The sequence below is a fragment of the Oncorhynchus keta genome, chromosome 19 (assembly GCF_023373465.1).
Source record: "Oncorhynchus keta strain PuntledgeMale-10-30-2019 chromosome 19, Oket_V2, whole genome shotgun sequence".
In the NCBI taxonomy this organism is placed as follows: Eukaryota; Metazoa; Chordata; class Actinopteri; order Salmoniformes; family Salmonidae; genus Oncorhynchus; species Oncorhynchus keta.
The window spans coordinates 56,794,409-56,810,812 of NC_068439.1; the positions used below are offsets into that span (position 1 = coordinate 56,794,409).

General features: G+C 42.4%; 1 protein-coding gene across 1 annotated transcript in view; it reads right to left on the bottom strand.

The window, feature by feature from the left end:
• btbd7 (BTB (POZ) domain containing 7) overlaps nt 1-16,404 on the bottom strand; it is a 116,758-nt gene that overhangs the window by 39,079 nt on the left and 61,275 nt on the right. The window contains exon 3 of the mRNA XM_052470846.1: nt 9,509-10,651. Within this exon, the coding sequence (XP_052326806.1) occupies nt 9,509-10,651 (1,143 nt within the window). The remainder of the gene's footprint in view (nt 1-9,508; nt 10,652-16,404) is intronic.

Here is a 16,404-nt window from a genome sequence, read left to right on the forward strand (position 1 = left end):
AAGGTTTGCGGCTTGAAAATGCAGATTTCTGAACCCTGAACGCGACCCGTTGCACTCAATTCTACAGCACAGTACGGTACCAGGCAGTCAAAGTTAACAGGTGAACAGAAGAAATTGCTGAGGGGCTCCTGAGTGTCGCAGCGGTCTAAGGCACCTTATCTCAGTGCTGGAGGCGTCACTACAAACCCTGGTTCGATTCCAGGCTGTATCACAACCGCCGTGATTGGGAGTCCCATAGGGTGGCGCACAATTGCCCCAGGGTCATCCGGGTTATGGTTTTGCCATGATAGGCAGTCATTGTAAATTAGAATTGGTTCTGAACTGCCTAGTTAAATAAAAGGTTAAAAAAATATATATATACAAAAATATTGATGTATGTATGCAACTACTGTAAGTAGCTTACTGTAATAAATGAAATGCTACAGAATTTGCAGGCAGTCCAGCATTATGTTGGGGGAAAAGTAAATGTAAAACTTTGTTGAATTCAAATATTCTGCTGGCAGGTCCACAACAATTAGCCATTGTTTTTTCTTTCAGAAAGTCACGGTCCTTTGTCAAATACAGCATAGGTTAATGAAACAGCTCCAAAAACATGACATTTTCATTATAGAAGCTGACGTGGACTAAATTCCAAAAGTTCTAAATTATACAGCAAATAAAAGGCGTTATTGTCACCATAAAAGGTGAACGGAGGGAGTTTCCCAGGAGTTATAATGCTTGTTCACGCACATACCGTTTTGTTGGACAGGTTGGATTTATAATGGGAAACCTGCATATGTATTGTGTATGCCAAGTTAATAAAGCTCAATTTATTTTATAAGAACCTATATTTTCAGAAATGGCACCCCAGATATTTGGTGTGGAATTTACACAACACTTATTTATAAATTAGGCCCCTGATGTCCCATGTCTGATAAGTCTCCTGATTAGACAGGAAGGACGACATCCAGACCGAGGCCCAGATTTGTGAAAGGGGTAATCTATTAAAAATGGCTTCCACTAAACTGTGTGTGCAAAATATGCAATGGCATATTTATTACAGGCAGATAGGATATCCATTTTCAGCACTGCTTATGTCCTCCAAACAAACCAAACTTCTAGTCTCTTTATATTGCTCCTTCTTTACAGTGAGCATGTGTGAAATAATGGTGAAATAATGGATGTGCCTACACAACTATAAGACATCGATTAACATTGTCATAACAAAATCAGGGCTTTCCAACTAAGATGAGACAAGAGAAGAGGCAACATTTAAAGCAGCCCAAATGTCCCACTTTCTTCAATAAAGGAATAGAAGATTTGTGCGAAATGGGTGGTGAGTGGTTTGTGTTTGATGTGACAGACGTATGAGAGAACCCTCCCTCCTGGGCCAGACTTGCCCCCGTTTTACAACAAGGTCTCTCCTTGCCAGAACATAAGTTTCTGGCGAGGAGGCTGACATTGGCGCCGTGTGTATTGAACAAGTGTAATGATTCCCCTCGTCGTGCTGAGTGAATTGGAGGCCGACTACCCCCGGTTTGTAGCAACTGGGCTTGGGCTCCGCAGACACATTAATTATCCCTGCCCATCTAACCGTTAGGCAGTGCAAGGCGCCACACAGGTGTCAAACTTACGCAGTGGTTCCATTTTTCCAGAGGTCACAACTTCCATTTTGTCTGGGAGGCTTTCGGCATGCAGGTGCTAAATCATTCTTCTTAGTGTGTGTGTTTGCATAATATTTTTTGTTGTTGCATGGGTCTGTGTGTGCGCATGTGTGTAACCACAACTGGATTGTGTAGGCAGTGAGACAGAGATGGAAGTTCTTACATAATGACGATTATAATTGAACACAGAAGTCCATCCAGTAGTAAAAAAAACATGGGATACATTTATTTTAGCTGATACTTCCTCAAGTTTGACTTATAGTCTTTCATGTCAGTCTGCTCTGGCTTCAGCATGGACAGTGTTCCTAATCATCTAAAACAAACGTGGGAATTAAAATGTCCCCACTTTAAGGGCATTTAACAGAGATGACAGCAGTAATCCTAAGACTTAGCATACAGTATTAGGTTTTCATGGGCCATCTATCATTCTTCAGGAAAGGCTTCTTCCCTTCCTGTGTACCTGTTGATAGAAATACAGAGCGCTCCCTCGGCTCGACGCACGTTCTCCAATTGAGCTAATCTGTAAAGCACCAAGCATTCACCGCTCAGTGGACATGCTCTCACTGACTTCCTCCCTAGCTTCTGTGAATTCCCACCTGTCTCTAGAGACTCGCTCTCAGTTAATCTGACTCGTAATGCTTAACGCTGGGCAATTCAGTGATAGACTGGCGCTGCCGCCAGAGTGGGGGCCATCGATCGAGCCTTATCCAAACTGACCAGATCGCTGAGCGTGTGTTCTCTAGATCTCACATGCTGAGGGTTGCGGGGGAGGGGGAGAGAACTCTCCGATTTAGATCCATAACTCATTCCATTCCAACATGGATGGCCAGGGGTGGGGGGGGTGATTATCCATCTGCTCAGAGGAGTCGGCGTACTGGTGTGCTTTGTTCAAAAAAGTTCTGCTCCCTTTAGAGATGAGCCTGTGAAGTGTTTCCCAGATACGATTGGGCCTTTGCTCTAACAGTCTTATGGAGATAGTCCACCTCTGTAGCCCATCTGTGTTGCTTTGTTCCTTTCGCTTCATCGGTAATGTATTATATATTTTTTGAAGCAACAGTTTCAGTAGTGTCACCATCCGATCTTATCCATATGGACAGCTTTCTGGGAGATAGCCGTGAAAAATAACTTTGATGTTGCGTAAGGTGATTTTGTCATACTTTGCTGGCTTCCAATGGCCAGTGCCCAATTAACATTTACAAGTCTAGAGGCGTCAACATTGAGAAATCGTGGACTGACCAGACCTCCTCCATGCAGTGCTTTCCAGGCCAGCTGGGAAATCAATGAAGCATTTTAGATATAGCAGTGAACTACTAGTTTTACATGAGTTGTGTTATACTCAAAGCATCAATTAATTCATACCTTAGTACCTATTGCCTTTCATAGCATTCTCACAGGTGGTGTAGTCATTAACACATGTAACACATATGTTATGTTGGAAATCAGATGGTCATGGTTAACATGCAAACTGCTATTAACACGTCATGGAATTAGGTGTATTTGAAATGTCACAGATTTTTTTGCCAGGGTTTAAAACTGTAGGTTCGCTTACCTTACATCTTTGACTATGACGATTAGCCTACGTCATGAGCAATTTGTTTTTGCGCATTTACCCAGGTGATATGAAAGTGCAGTTGGGAGCTGCCTAATGTTCCTCATGAAGCTACACCGGGGTTTTGCTTTGCAAAACCTTGTCATTTGAATGAGCCACCACTAAATCGAAAGCCTCTTTATGACAACTAAGGCTGACCCTGGAGAGCAAACACTTGTGCTGAATGGGAGATTAAATGTCATTTGAAGTTACTGTAAGAGCTTGATAACGGTTTTGAAGTGAAATGGTAGTGTGCAGTCAGCTACTATAAACTAACATCAGAGAAAAGCCATTCATGGTGACTAATTCCTTTGTACATCAGTCACAAACAACCGCATATAGAGGTTTTGGTTTAGGGAGAAATGTCCAGTGAGACATCTCTCTATAGAGACTCCAGATTCTAGTGAAAGGATGAAACTGAATGAGATGCTGCAAAACAGGATTGAGATGTAGCCGACAGCATGCAGAGCGCAAAACAATGAGACAGACTGTGAGGTACTCAATGAGGCAGCAATGAGACCCAGTTTGACAGCGGCTGAGTGAGACGGTGGCTCCGCGGGTTATTTCTGTCTGAGTCCCTTTCCTCACTCAGCATCTAATTGCCCAGATTCTACCTCTGTGAGATGCCAATGAGACGATGAGTGAACAGCACAACAAAATGAGACACCTGGAGTCGGAGACAAAATTGGAATAGAAAGACACTGAATTAGCACACTATTGAGACAGTGTGATGGGTGAGTGGCTGAGACAAAGCAGCTGGCTGTGGCAGCAGGCTGGGCTGAAAGCACTTCATCTATAGACGAGGGTGGGCTGCTTTGGTTCCAGCAAAAACCTAATAACCTGTTACCTGAGGAGACATATCCAACAGCAAAGATTAAGAGAGGTCTTAATATTCACATCTATATCAAACACACACTCATTTGTGACTGTGTGTGATGGAGATGTGAATATGTGGGGATTTCAAAGGTGATAATTATAAAGACAGAGTTTGAAACAGAAGTTCAAATCAGAACAGTGTATTTTTTGGGGGCTGTATTTTATGTTTTTGAATAATAAAAGTTAATGATTTGCTTTATGGGTAGTGTGTGACCCTAGGGTAGCAACACATACACAAAACTATATGGACACCCATTCAAATGAGTGGATTTGGCTATTTTAGCTACACCCATTTCTGACAGGTGTATAAAATCGAGCACACAGCCATGAAATCTCCATAGACAAACATTGGCAGTATAATGGCCTTACTGAAGAGCTCAGTGACTTTCAACATGGCACCGTCACATGATGCCACCTTTCAAACAAGTCAGTTCACCAAATCTTGGCCCTACTAGAGCTGCCCCGGTCAAATGTAAGTGCTGTTATTGTGAAGTGGAAACGTCTTGGAGCAACAACGGCTCAGCCGCAAAGTGGTAGGCCACATAAGCTCACAGAACGGGACCGACGAGTGCTGAAGCGCGTACAAATATTCTATCCTCGATTGCAACACTCACTACAGAATTCCAAACTGCAGGAAGCAAAATCTGCACAAGAACTGTTAGTCGGGAGCATCATGAAATGGGTTTCCATCTTGGAGCAGCTGCACACAAGCCTAAGACTACCATGTGCAATCCCAAGCGTCAGCTGAAGTGGTGTAAAGCTCGTCGCTATTAGACTCCGGAGCAGTGGAAACTCAGTCTATGGAGTGATGACTCACACTTCACCATCTGGCAGTTTGACAGACAAATCTGGGTTTGTCGGATGTCAGGAGAACGCTACCTGCCCCAATGCATAGTGCCAACTGTAAAGCTAGGTGGAGGAGGAATAATGGCCTGGGGCTGTTTTTCATGGTTCGGGCTAGGCCCCTTAGTTCCAGTGAAGGAAAATCTTAACGCTGCAGCATACAATAGACGATTCTGTGCTTCCAACTTTATGGCAACAGTTTGGGGAAGGCCCTTTCCTGTTTCAACATGACAATGCCCCCGTGCACAAAGAGAGATCTATACAGAAATGGTTTGTCGAGATCAGTGTGGAAGAACTTCACTGGCCAGCACTGGCCTGCACAGAGCAGCAGGAGGGAGGGGGGCACCTCCATATTAATGCCATGATTTTATGAGATAATAATGTGGTGTCCACATAGAATGTACACTACATGACCAAAACTATGTGATACCAATGGGTCTTTCTCCATTCTGAATGTTGTATACTGTTCAATTCAACCAAAAACTATTATCAGCCATTCCTGCATTTCCTGGACTCTTGAGATCATTTCCACACTGCCACATAGGGCTGCACGGTATTGGCAAACATTCTAGGCCTCATCTTTAACCAAATGTTGCAATTGCAATTTGACTTTGATTTAGAGCAAAACACTTCGGTGAACTGAAAAATAATGATTATTGTAATTTTATTGTTAGAATATAATGGTGAGCACTTTGCATAGTGTGGTTTGAAATGACAATGAATGAAAATGACAGGGAGGAGTTATTGTGACAGGGTACAAACCAAAGTGTTGATAAGTGTTTCCTAGGGGACCCTACACATTTACATTTTAGTAATTTTTCTGATGCTCTTATCCAGAGCGCCAACCTTTGGCTACATTGAATGCTCGCTTAGCTACTTCATGTTTTCATGCTTTGCGTATTCCTCTTTGATTTAGAAGACACTGTTGCACAAACATGCTGATGTAGGTCTACACCATCACTGGTATTATCAGGCTGTATGGCTAGTTACGTTTGCTCTGACTCATCACATTTATTAGCTAGCTACCTAGCCAGCTAACCAGCGATTAATGGCTAACAAGATTTAGGCCCAACTTTCTAAGAAAAGATAAACTATCTGTTTGCAGATGTAAGAAACACAAACTAATAGTGTAATTATAGAACGCTAGTGGATTTAAATATAAGAAGCAACATTGACCATGCAAACTGAACGCAAGTGTCTTGTGGTCAAGCAACAACAAATGCACTCCTTGAGTGACAGGAGGTGGGGCTAGGTCTGTGTGGAAAGCAGCATGGAGAGAGAGCAGAGAGAAATGTAAACTGTAAAAATGGACATTATACACAGCATACGACATTTAACAAAACAAATATTCAAATACCGTTCTAAAAGGTCAATTATAAACTGCGTGGTTCGAGCCCTGAATGCTGATTAGCTGACAGCCGTGGTATATCAAACCATATACCACAGGTATGACAAGTTATTTTTACTGCTCTAATTACATCGGTAACCAGTTTATAATAGCAATAAGACACCTCAGGGTTTGTGGTATATGGCCAATATACCACGGCTAAGGGCTGTATCCAGGCACTCAGCGTTGCGTCGGCAAGAAGAACAACCCTTAGCCGTGGTATATTTGCCTTATACCACACCCCCTAGGGCCTTATTGCTTAAGTAAAAACCCAAACCAGTCCGTGCATTAATACCGGTATATCGTAAAATACGGTGTACCACCCAGCCTTCATTGATCATAGCATGAGTCTACCCGACCGTTTTTTCTAGACTCAACTAGAAGGCCTGTTTGATAACACCCTAGCTGCGAGGCATGCAAGACAAGACATTGTGAGATACAGATTACCAAGACATAGGCGCACAGCTCTTTCTGCCTGCTCCCACCTCTCCCTTTTACGCTGGCTCACCTGCTCTTTCTCTTCGCTAATGATGCAAGTGTGTGTTCAGTCTTCGGTCTGTTGCGTGTAGAATATCCTAGCCTATTCATTGAATAGGGCTCCAGAGTGGCACAGCGGTCTAAGGCACTGCATCTGTCATAGGCTGTCATTGTAAATAACAAGTTGTTCTTAACTAACTTGCTTAGTCAAAAAAAGGTTAAATAAAATGTAAAAAATTATAGGCCCTTCTGTACTGAAGTTGTGAGACACTGCAAGTCAATAAATAGGCCTAGTGCACAGTTCTGACTGTGTGCCTGGTGGTCGATCTGCCTATACTGTGCCCCTTCCCCCTCTCTCTGTCCTTTGATAGCTTAGATGCAAGTGTTTGTGTTCTTGAAAGTATGGCAACTAAGTCTCCTCCGGTTCTAAAAATACTGAATGGGATAATAGTAGGAGACGACGTGCAAGGAATTAATTATTTTGAAGTCGACTCTCTACCATTATGTCATTGTCGTCAACAGTTGTAAAAATGGCAGAGAAAGGCAAGGACACCAGCGAAGTCCTGTATGGCAATACTTTGAGAAGTTAGGAATGAAATGCTAACTTTGGGAGGTGGAATTGAGGTGCAATTCTAAACCATCTGAAAGGGAAGCACAGACACAAACCGTTGCTGGCAGCAGCGTAGTGAATTCACAATGCAGCTGAAAAATTGTCAGTTTGTCACATCCCTAACATTTCTGAAAACGTTTGAAACCCTACCTCATCAAAGAGTATCTTAAATAAGACACCTCAGCCCCCCCCAACAAAAATAATAATAACAGCAAGTCTTTTTCTATACTAGCAGGCTCTGCTGATAACTTCTTTATTGAGGAAAATGTACTACAACTCTGTGGATTGTATCACCTCGTTATCTTAAAGCTGGAACCGCTTATTTAACAATAAAGTGGTCACCCACCTGTGTTTTGGTAAATTGCTGAGAATGGGCCTGAAGAAATGTAACCGCTCAAATTCAAAGTGAGAGCTATGTATGCAAGGACTGACCATCAATGATAATAACATTATAGTATTAACCATGTTTTGAGGATATAGCTACACTTTTTATTTACAAACATTGGAGTATAACGAACATAGTTTGGGTTGTGATAGGGTACAACTCATGAGGCATTTCAATTATATCCTATAATAATCAATGGGTAGCCTATATAGCATTAATTTATAGGTCCAAAAATGGATGCAGCAACTAAGGATTCTAGCTTTAAGGTGAATGCACCAACGAAGTCGCTCTGGATAATAGCATCTACTAAATTACTAAAATGTAAATATAATTAACTCTTATGGAGGGACAAACTCCAAATACCACAATCGTCTTGACGTCTTGTTTTGCACCCATAACTCTGCCCTGTCATCCACCTTCCTTAAACACAACTATGTGTACTATGACACATTACAACTTTCCATTGAGAAAAGTGAAAAACTGAAGTAATCCTTAAATTCATGTAATGACAAATGGTTGCTTTGCCTAGCCTTGCTGTCACTAGCAGAATGGGATATTTCGAATTGAAAACCAAAAGCTAGAGGAGAAAACATTAGAAAAGCGTACAGGCACTATCAAATCAATATCCATTACCTATTGATGCTGACGGGGAGGCAAACTGAATCCTTACATGGAGATCGGCAGTGATTGTACTGTGACCTGAAAGCAATACTTATTTTTTTTGCTTTCTAGGGAAACGTTTCATTGTCTACCTCAAAATGTCAGGGACAGCATGGCTGTGCTGGTCTTGGTGGATTCCCTAAATAAACAACAAAAATAAAATCCATCGACAAAGTGAAACGAGTTAAATAAAACCTGCACTGGATTAAGCATCATTCATGTTGGCAAGGTTTATTTTATTTTACCTTGTATTTAACTAGGCAAGTCAGTTAAGAACAAATTCTTATTTTCAATGACTGCCTACTGGGGAATAGTGGGTTAACTGCCTTGTTCAGGGGCAGAACGACAGAGTTTTACCTTGTCAGCTTGTGGATTCGATCTTGCAACCTTTCGGTTACTAGTCCAACACTAACCACTAGGATACCTACCGCCCCAGGGAGGAGGGTCACATAACTATAAATCCTCCTCCCTGACTAAGCCATTCTCGACCAGCTTTTTGAATAAGAGGAGATAGGCTAAGCATTGTGATTTCTGAACAAGGCCTAAGTGTTTACTTCCAATGCCCAAAATGGTGTATGTGTGTGTCAGTCTTTACCTAGATTTATTTCCAAGAGGGTCATAAACACAAAGCTCCATCATTGATTGAAACCCAAACTCTTAAGGAGATGTCCATCAAGCCTGTACAATTTGTCAAACCATTGAGGCCATTAAAAAAAACATAGGCAACAACAACGTCCACTGAGATTGCAACGTCGAGACATGTTGAAACTCTGTACTCCGTCCTCCCTAAAGAGTTGGATCTCAACTGGTACCAAAAAGAGCCACTATGGAAGGAAAGTGCTAACATCTGACTTAGGAGCTACAGGGAATTCCTTTACTACATTAATCACTGCATGGAGTGCTACAACAGCCGCTCCTTCCCCAGTTCCCAGCCACCCTATCCTCCCTCTAAAAAAAGCTTGTGAATTCATTAGGTAAACAAAAGGTGAGGTGAGCGAACAGGATACATAGGGGAGCAAATCAGGGCTCTGAGACTCACCTTGGGCCAACATGCTGAACTCCAAGAAGAGGGCAATGTGGTAGAGCTCCATTGCCTCCTCAGCACGACTGGCAACCCCCCTGCCTCCGGCCACCAGGGCCTGCACCTCCCCCAGACTCCCCGCTGAGGGGCTTCCCCTCAGCACCAGTGCTAGCTCCACAGCGTCCGTGTACATGCAGTTCAAGATGACACGGGCATATTTCTTGGGGATGATGGACTCATCCAGGATGATGCGTGTGGGCGTCTGCAGAGCGCGCTCTGTGATCTCCTCGCCGGTGCGGATGCGCCGCTGCAGGAGGTTCCGGAAGAAAGGAGAGCGGGCCGAGAGGACCGCTTTGTGGGCGCGCAGCTCTTCGTCCGCCGGTCCTTGGATGACCGGTCCTCCTCCTACACCTCCTCCCCCAGCTGCTACCCCAACAGCTGGCCCGGCACTGAAGACCTCCACCAGCTCCGAGTCAGATGAGAAGCTGAGCAGTGAGTCGTAGAAGCACATGTGCTCGCAAAGGCCATGCATGTCCTCCTCCAGTGAGCTGGGTGTGCCAAACTCTTCGCTCAGGCGCACCAGCACGTCCATGTTCCGCAGCCGCGCATCCACCTCTGGGCCCAGCTCACCCGTGTACAGGTAGTGCAGCAGTGCCGAGAACATGGCCGCGTCCATGCCCGCTGTGCCCACGTCCAGGAGCACCTCAGCACCGTAGCCTGGCGACGACGACAGCAGCGTCTTGAAGAAGGGGCAGCGGGCAGCCAGCACAGCACGGTGCGCAGGGAAGCAGGCATCCTGGAAGATGAGGTCCACGTCCGTGCAGTACTTGTGCTGGTAGAGGGCGGCCAGGTCGCGCTGCAGGCTCCGGGCAACAGCCCGCGCCAGTCCCGCCTGCAGGTTCAGCTCCTTGAGAGCTGCTGTGCCCTCGTATTCCTCAACCAGGGCGTTTGCGTCACGCACATCCCAACATGAGAGGAGCTCGCGCATCTGTCGCACGTGGTCGGCCGAGCGGCTGGACTTGCGGCGCTTGATGAATCTCCTCCTGAGAGTGGCTAGGCTCGAGCTCTTCTTCTTCTTGTCCTGGGGCTTCTCGGGGCCGGACTCCAGGCTGTAGAGCTTCCCCTCTCCTCCATAGCCCTGGGAGCCATAAGAGGATGTCCCTGAAAGGAGACAGTAACATACAGAATCGGTGGGTGAGCAACAGAGTAGTAGTTTACGAATTAGATTTAATAATAATACATAAATAATGATGAGCCAACTTATAATTCATGTTATATATATATGGTTTTAGGGCAAATCCCTGACTGAGATAAGATATCAACCTTTTAACTCAGGGTTTTTTTTTAAGATAAAAAAAAATCATAAAAGTTTCCAACCAAAAAATGGAGAAGCCCTCTTGGCCGCAGAGACAAATTTTGCCCCGTTAAAGCAAATTTCCTGCTATTCTACACATTTTGCCATGGTTTATGTCGTGTTCCAGCTGAGTGACTCAAACATTATAACAAAATCAATGGGGGCCCCATGCCATGACAAAAAAACTGCTGAATTTTAATTGGTGATTGTTAGTTCTGAGAAGACAATCTTATTTAAAAGGTCCAATTAACCATTTTGGGTAACAATTAAAGAGGAAGTTTACCTAAAAAACAAAATGTCCCAAGTGATTACATGTTTTTAAACTGTACTGAATAAAAATAAAAACGTAACATGCAAAGGTCCCGTGTTTCATGAGCTGAAATAAAAGAACCCAGAAATGTTTCATTTACATAAAAAGCATATTTAACTGAAATTGTGGACAAATTTGTTTACATCCCTGTTAGTGAGCATGTCTCCTTTGCCACAGATGCACCTTGTGCTGGGGACAATAAAAAGGCCACTAAAATGTGCAGTGTTTCCACAACAATGCCACAGATGTCTCAAATTTTGACGGAGCATGAAATTGGCATGCTGTCTGCAGGAATATCCTACAGAGCTGTTGCCAGATAATTTAATATTAATTTCTATACCATACACCGCCTCCACGTTGTTTTAAAGAATTTGGCAATATGTCCAACCGGCCTCACAACCATGCCAGCCCAGGACCTCCACATCCGGCATCCGGGTGCTGAGGAGGACTTATGTCGGTAATAAAGCCCTTTTGTGGTGAAAACTCATTCTGATTGGCTGGGCCTGGCTCCCCAGGGGGTGGGCCTATACCCTCCAAGGCCCACCCATGGCTGCGCCTCTGCCCAGTCATGTGAAATCCATAAATTAGGGCCTAATTTATTTATTTCAATTGACTGATTTCCTTCTATGAAGGGTAACTCTTTGAATTTGTTGCATGTTCCGTTTATATTTTTGTTCAGTATAATTAGGTGGAATTTGTCTTCTCCCCCTCTCTCTCCCTGCAGTCTAGAACTGGAAAGCCACAAAAACGGGTCACGTAACTCTTTGTGCACTGGTAGCTTTGCTCCATTGTCAGTCAAAGAGCGATTAAGAAATATGCAAATTGTGGATGAATCCAATTTGAATTTTTATCAAAAGTACTATTGGTTTTGAGCCAGGAAATGTGTACTTTTCCACCTAAAATGATTGCAATTATTTCTATATCATTATATTTCATGTGGCTGACTGCAACAGTGGAGATGGGTAACAACTCTGCATGTGTGCTCTCATGGGGCAACTCTGACGTATATGGCCTTACTTGGAACTTGACGTCACAGATGTGAGTTTTATAGGAGGGAGTATCTGGCTGCACTTTATATAAGATATCTAGGGAAGGCACAAAATGTCAATGTTTTCCATTGAAAGACAGACAGATGCAGAAGGAAACACTCCTACAGACAATTTTGCCAATCTATGTGTGTGTAGTAAGCACTTCATCGATGACTATGAAAGAGCCTAAGTTCAAAAATGTATAAAATTGATTGTTTTTCCTCACCCATCAACACACAATACCCTATAATGACAAAATTAAATCATGTATTTTTTGCAAATGTATTAAAAATGAAATACAGAAATCTAATTTCTATAAGTATTCACACCCGAGTCAATACATTGTGGAAGCACCTTCGGCAGCAATTACAGCTGTGTCTTTCTGAGTGAGTCTCTGAGAGCTTTCCACACCTGGATTGTGCAACATTTGCCATTATTCTTTTCAAAATTCTTCAATCCTGGTCAAATTGGTTGTTGATCATTGCTAGACTATTTTCAGGTCTTGCAATAGATTTTCAAGTAGATTTAAGTCAAAACTGTAACTTGGCCATTCAGGAACATTCACTGTCTTAAGTAAGTAAGTAAGCAACTCCAGTGTAGATTTGGCATTAAGTAAATATTCCCATGGACTGGATCTGGTGAGGTGCCAAAATACAGAGGCGCTTTTGAGAAAGGGCAAAGCGAGTGTGCGGAGGCAAGTAGTCTAATCATTGCAGTTTGAGTTGATCTTATTGTGTTGTAGCCTAGACGCTCTACCAGTTAGCATATGTTGAGGAGATGGACAGTAATTGTCACCTTACATTGTAGAATAGACAGAATAAAAATGAAAGATGTTGGTGCATTTTAATTACTTAGGATCGGGTCTACTTGCTTTGTTTCATCGTCATCAATATCTGATCTGTTGGCAAGCCATTTGCATGACAACATTTCATGCCTTTAACAACTGTATAGCCTTGCGTGACATACATGACCCCAGAAACAACCTGGGATATGTCTATTTGGTTGCATGTATTCTGGTCTACTGTGTATTCGTAACCCCCACTTCCCGCTGTCTATAGTGGCCATGAATATCCTAAAAATATAATTACTTTTAGTCCCATGGTCAATTTTTTATTGCAGATAATAAACAAAATCGGTAGACCTCCAGTAGTACTCTTCATCACTTGCGTATATTTCATTGTCAGACATGTTTGTAGGTTGTTGTCAACAGAGCAGTTAGCAGTGCACAAAGACATCACATGACCCATTTTTGTAGCTTTCCAGTTCTAGACTGCAGGGAAAGAAGGGGAGAAGGCAAACTCCACCTAACGAGTTTCAATGTATGGAATCACCTAGAGAATTTAGGATTTTAGGTCAACTTCTCCTTTAAGTACCTTATTGTGATTAGCACCATTTTAATGTAAAACAATCACCTGTAAGGTCAGTGTCCAATTACTGCAAATTCTTAAAAGGCTTTCATCTTATGGCAATGCCAAACATGACATTTTATTCATTTGAAATACCTAGAAATTAACATTACTTGAAACACTTTGTGGCAGCCACTATGAAAGGAAGGAATGGTCCCCCAGCAATTGCTCGAAATTAAGGTCGGCCCCAAAAAAAGATATGTCTGGGACGGTTAAAAACAGACTGGGACAGTTCTGGGACAATAGATGCAAAATTAATACAACCCCTGTACATCAAATATTAGGCTGATGCAACAGATCAGAACTTTTCTAAGTGCAGCAATGCGCACACAGCAGTAGGCTATGCACAAATGTTCCAAAATGCATTTAGCAGGGGGGAAAAAACATTCTCAAAAGCACACTGCACATACCAGTTTCATGTGAAAGAGATACAATTGATTAGAAATGTATAAATGGGGAGATGTAAAGATGCAACAACTAGCATGGGTTGCTAATATGACTAGGATTGTGCATTTGGCTGCTGGACAATTTAAGAAAGTTTAATTGAAAATCAATAGAACACAAGATAAATGCTGGTTTCAATGGCATATGAGGAAGTGTTCATAAAATAATTTCCTCAACATTTCTATGGTCGGATTTTGTCTGGGCTACTTTCATTTGTCTGGGCTACTTTCAAACAAGACATGCCTCGTAAAATTACATAAAACATCTAGGTTTAAAAATGCGGACTGCCTCCGCTCAGATTGCAAGGTGGGTGATGTGGGTGCGGAACGGGCACTGGCCGTTCTCTCCTTTCTTGTAACCATTTCATCTGAATGAACCATGCCTTGTGAGCCTATGTTGAAAGAATAAAGCCTTTAGACGTTAATGTTAATTATCCTACATTATTAAAAAAACAAGTATTTTAATTTGGGACGGTTCATTTTCAATTTGTGACGGTGGAAATTCCACTTCTGGACGATTCTGGGATGATGAAAAGGAGTTACTCTCTCGAGCCCTGCATCCCCAGCTGGTGTAAATGTATACTCACTGCCGAATGCCAATTACAGAATATTTTATGAAAAGTTCCCGAGCCAAATCGTTGTCCTAATAAACTAAATGTGAACCACTTTGTTCTAGCCACAAGTTGATTGATTTTAAATTAAGATTTGTACAATTTCAATTAAAGCCCTTGTGCAAGATGTGGATCAGACTTGTATGTTAGAATATCAATACGTTTCTAAACACATTAATATGGACGCTACCATGAATCATGAATAACGATGAGTGAGAAAGTTGGACACAAAAATATCATACCCCCAACAAAAAAAATTGAATCTCCCCAGCTACTGCAATGGTGAGAAGGTTAGCATTTGTGCATCTGTAACTCAATCATCATTACTCACAATCAATTCAGGACTATCCATAATCATGGTAGAATCCACCTTAATGTAGAAGTATTTAGAAACATATTTTATTCTTATTTACAATAAAGGTGACTCCAAAATGACACAATACATTATTTACCATTAATTTATATTGCGCACAAAATAATCTGAAACACAACCAAAACAAACAGTAAATGCATCCAACAAGTTTGTAGAGTCACAAGCTTGATGTAATCATTGCATGCTCGGAATATGGGCCAAAATACTAAACTGTTGACTACATTAACACACAAGTGAATGTTCCAATACATTTGGTAAACGGTTCACCCGATATGGATGACAATACCCTGAAATTAAAGCTGTCAGTCTGCACTTAAACCTCAGTCATTTCAAATCCAAAGTGATGGGGTACAGAACCAAAACAACAACATAGTGGTCATTGTACCGATACTTTTGGAGCTCTCTGTACTTCCATATATTTTATACCGGAGTACCTTCAGATGAGTCTTGTGAGGAGGGTTATGTTCATCCTAGAGCAAAACAACATGTACGTGTTTGTGAGACTCGCCTCTCCATAGAGGAGTCATATTAAGGCATCAGTACGGCTGGCGGCTAGCCAAAGTCAGTTAGGCGAACTGAACGAGTGTGCCAGCATACAGCACTCCCTTAAAAGACCTTCACTTGAGAAACGAGAAAGTGGCAATAGTACCGTTTGTCCATTTTGAGACACCATAACAGTATACACTTCTTCAAAATAGTTAGAATTAATGTAAGATAACTCAAGAAATCTTTTATTGATTTTGACGTTTCTGCAGAGGAGATCTAAGTGACACATTTTTTAGATGTTTGCTGCAGTATTTCGCAATGAAAAAATGTGCATGAAAGTGAGTCGTCTCTCGTTGAATGACAACAGACTTTATTGAAGAATCCCTACTGTTGACCAATCACCGACGAAGCGGCGTAGACTTCGGATACAGACTTCTGCTTGCATCAAGAAGAAAAGAAAGTGCCCGAACAGCAAAAAAACATGTTTTATCGAAGTCGAAAACTAACAAAAACGTCACAAAATGTCTTCATAATAAATGCACAAACTCTCCCAAACTGTTTTAAATGCACGAACTCTCCCAAACTGTTTTGGCTAGGAAGCATTTGGAAGCCTTTAATGTGTAACCCAAACTGTTCGGACGCTACAGACAGAAATGGGCAGATCTGCAGTACCGACTTCAGACAAGTCCTGTGACGCTTGTTAGGGGTAGTAGCGCAAAATGGAGAACATCATCGTGTTCGTGAGAGTCTCATCTTTCTATCGAGTCACCTTTCTGACATAATATTTTATAGCCCAAACCGTTCGGGCGCTACAGACGATTTCGTGAGAAGACACATTTTTGGGATATCTCATGGTCTGACGAAAACAGTTGTAGCTCTGCCACCGCAGATGCGGAAGGGCGA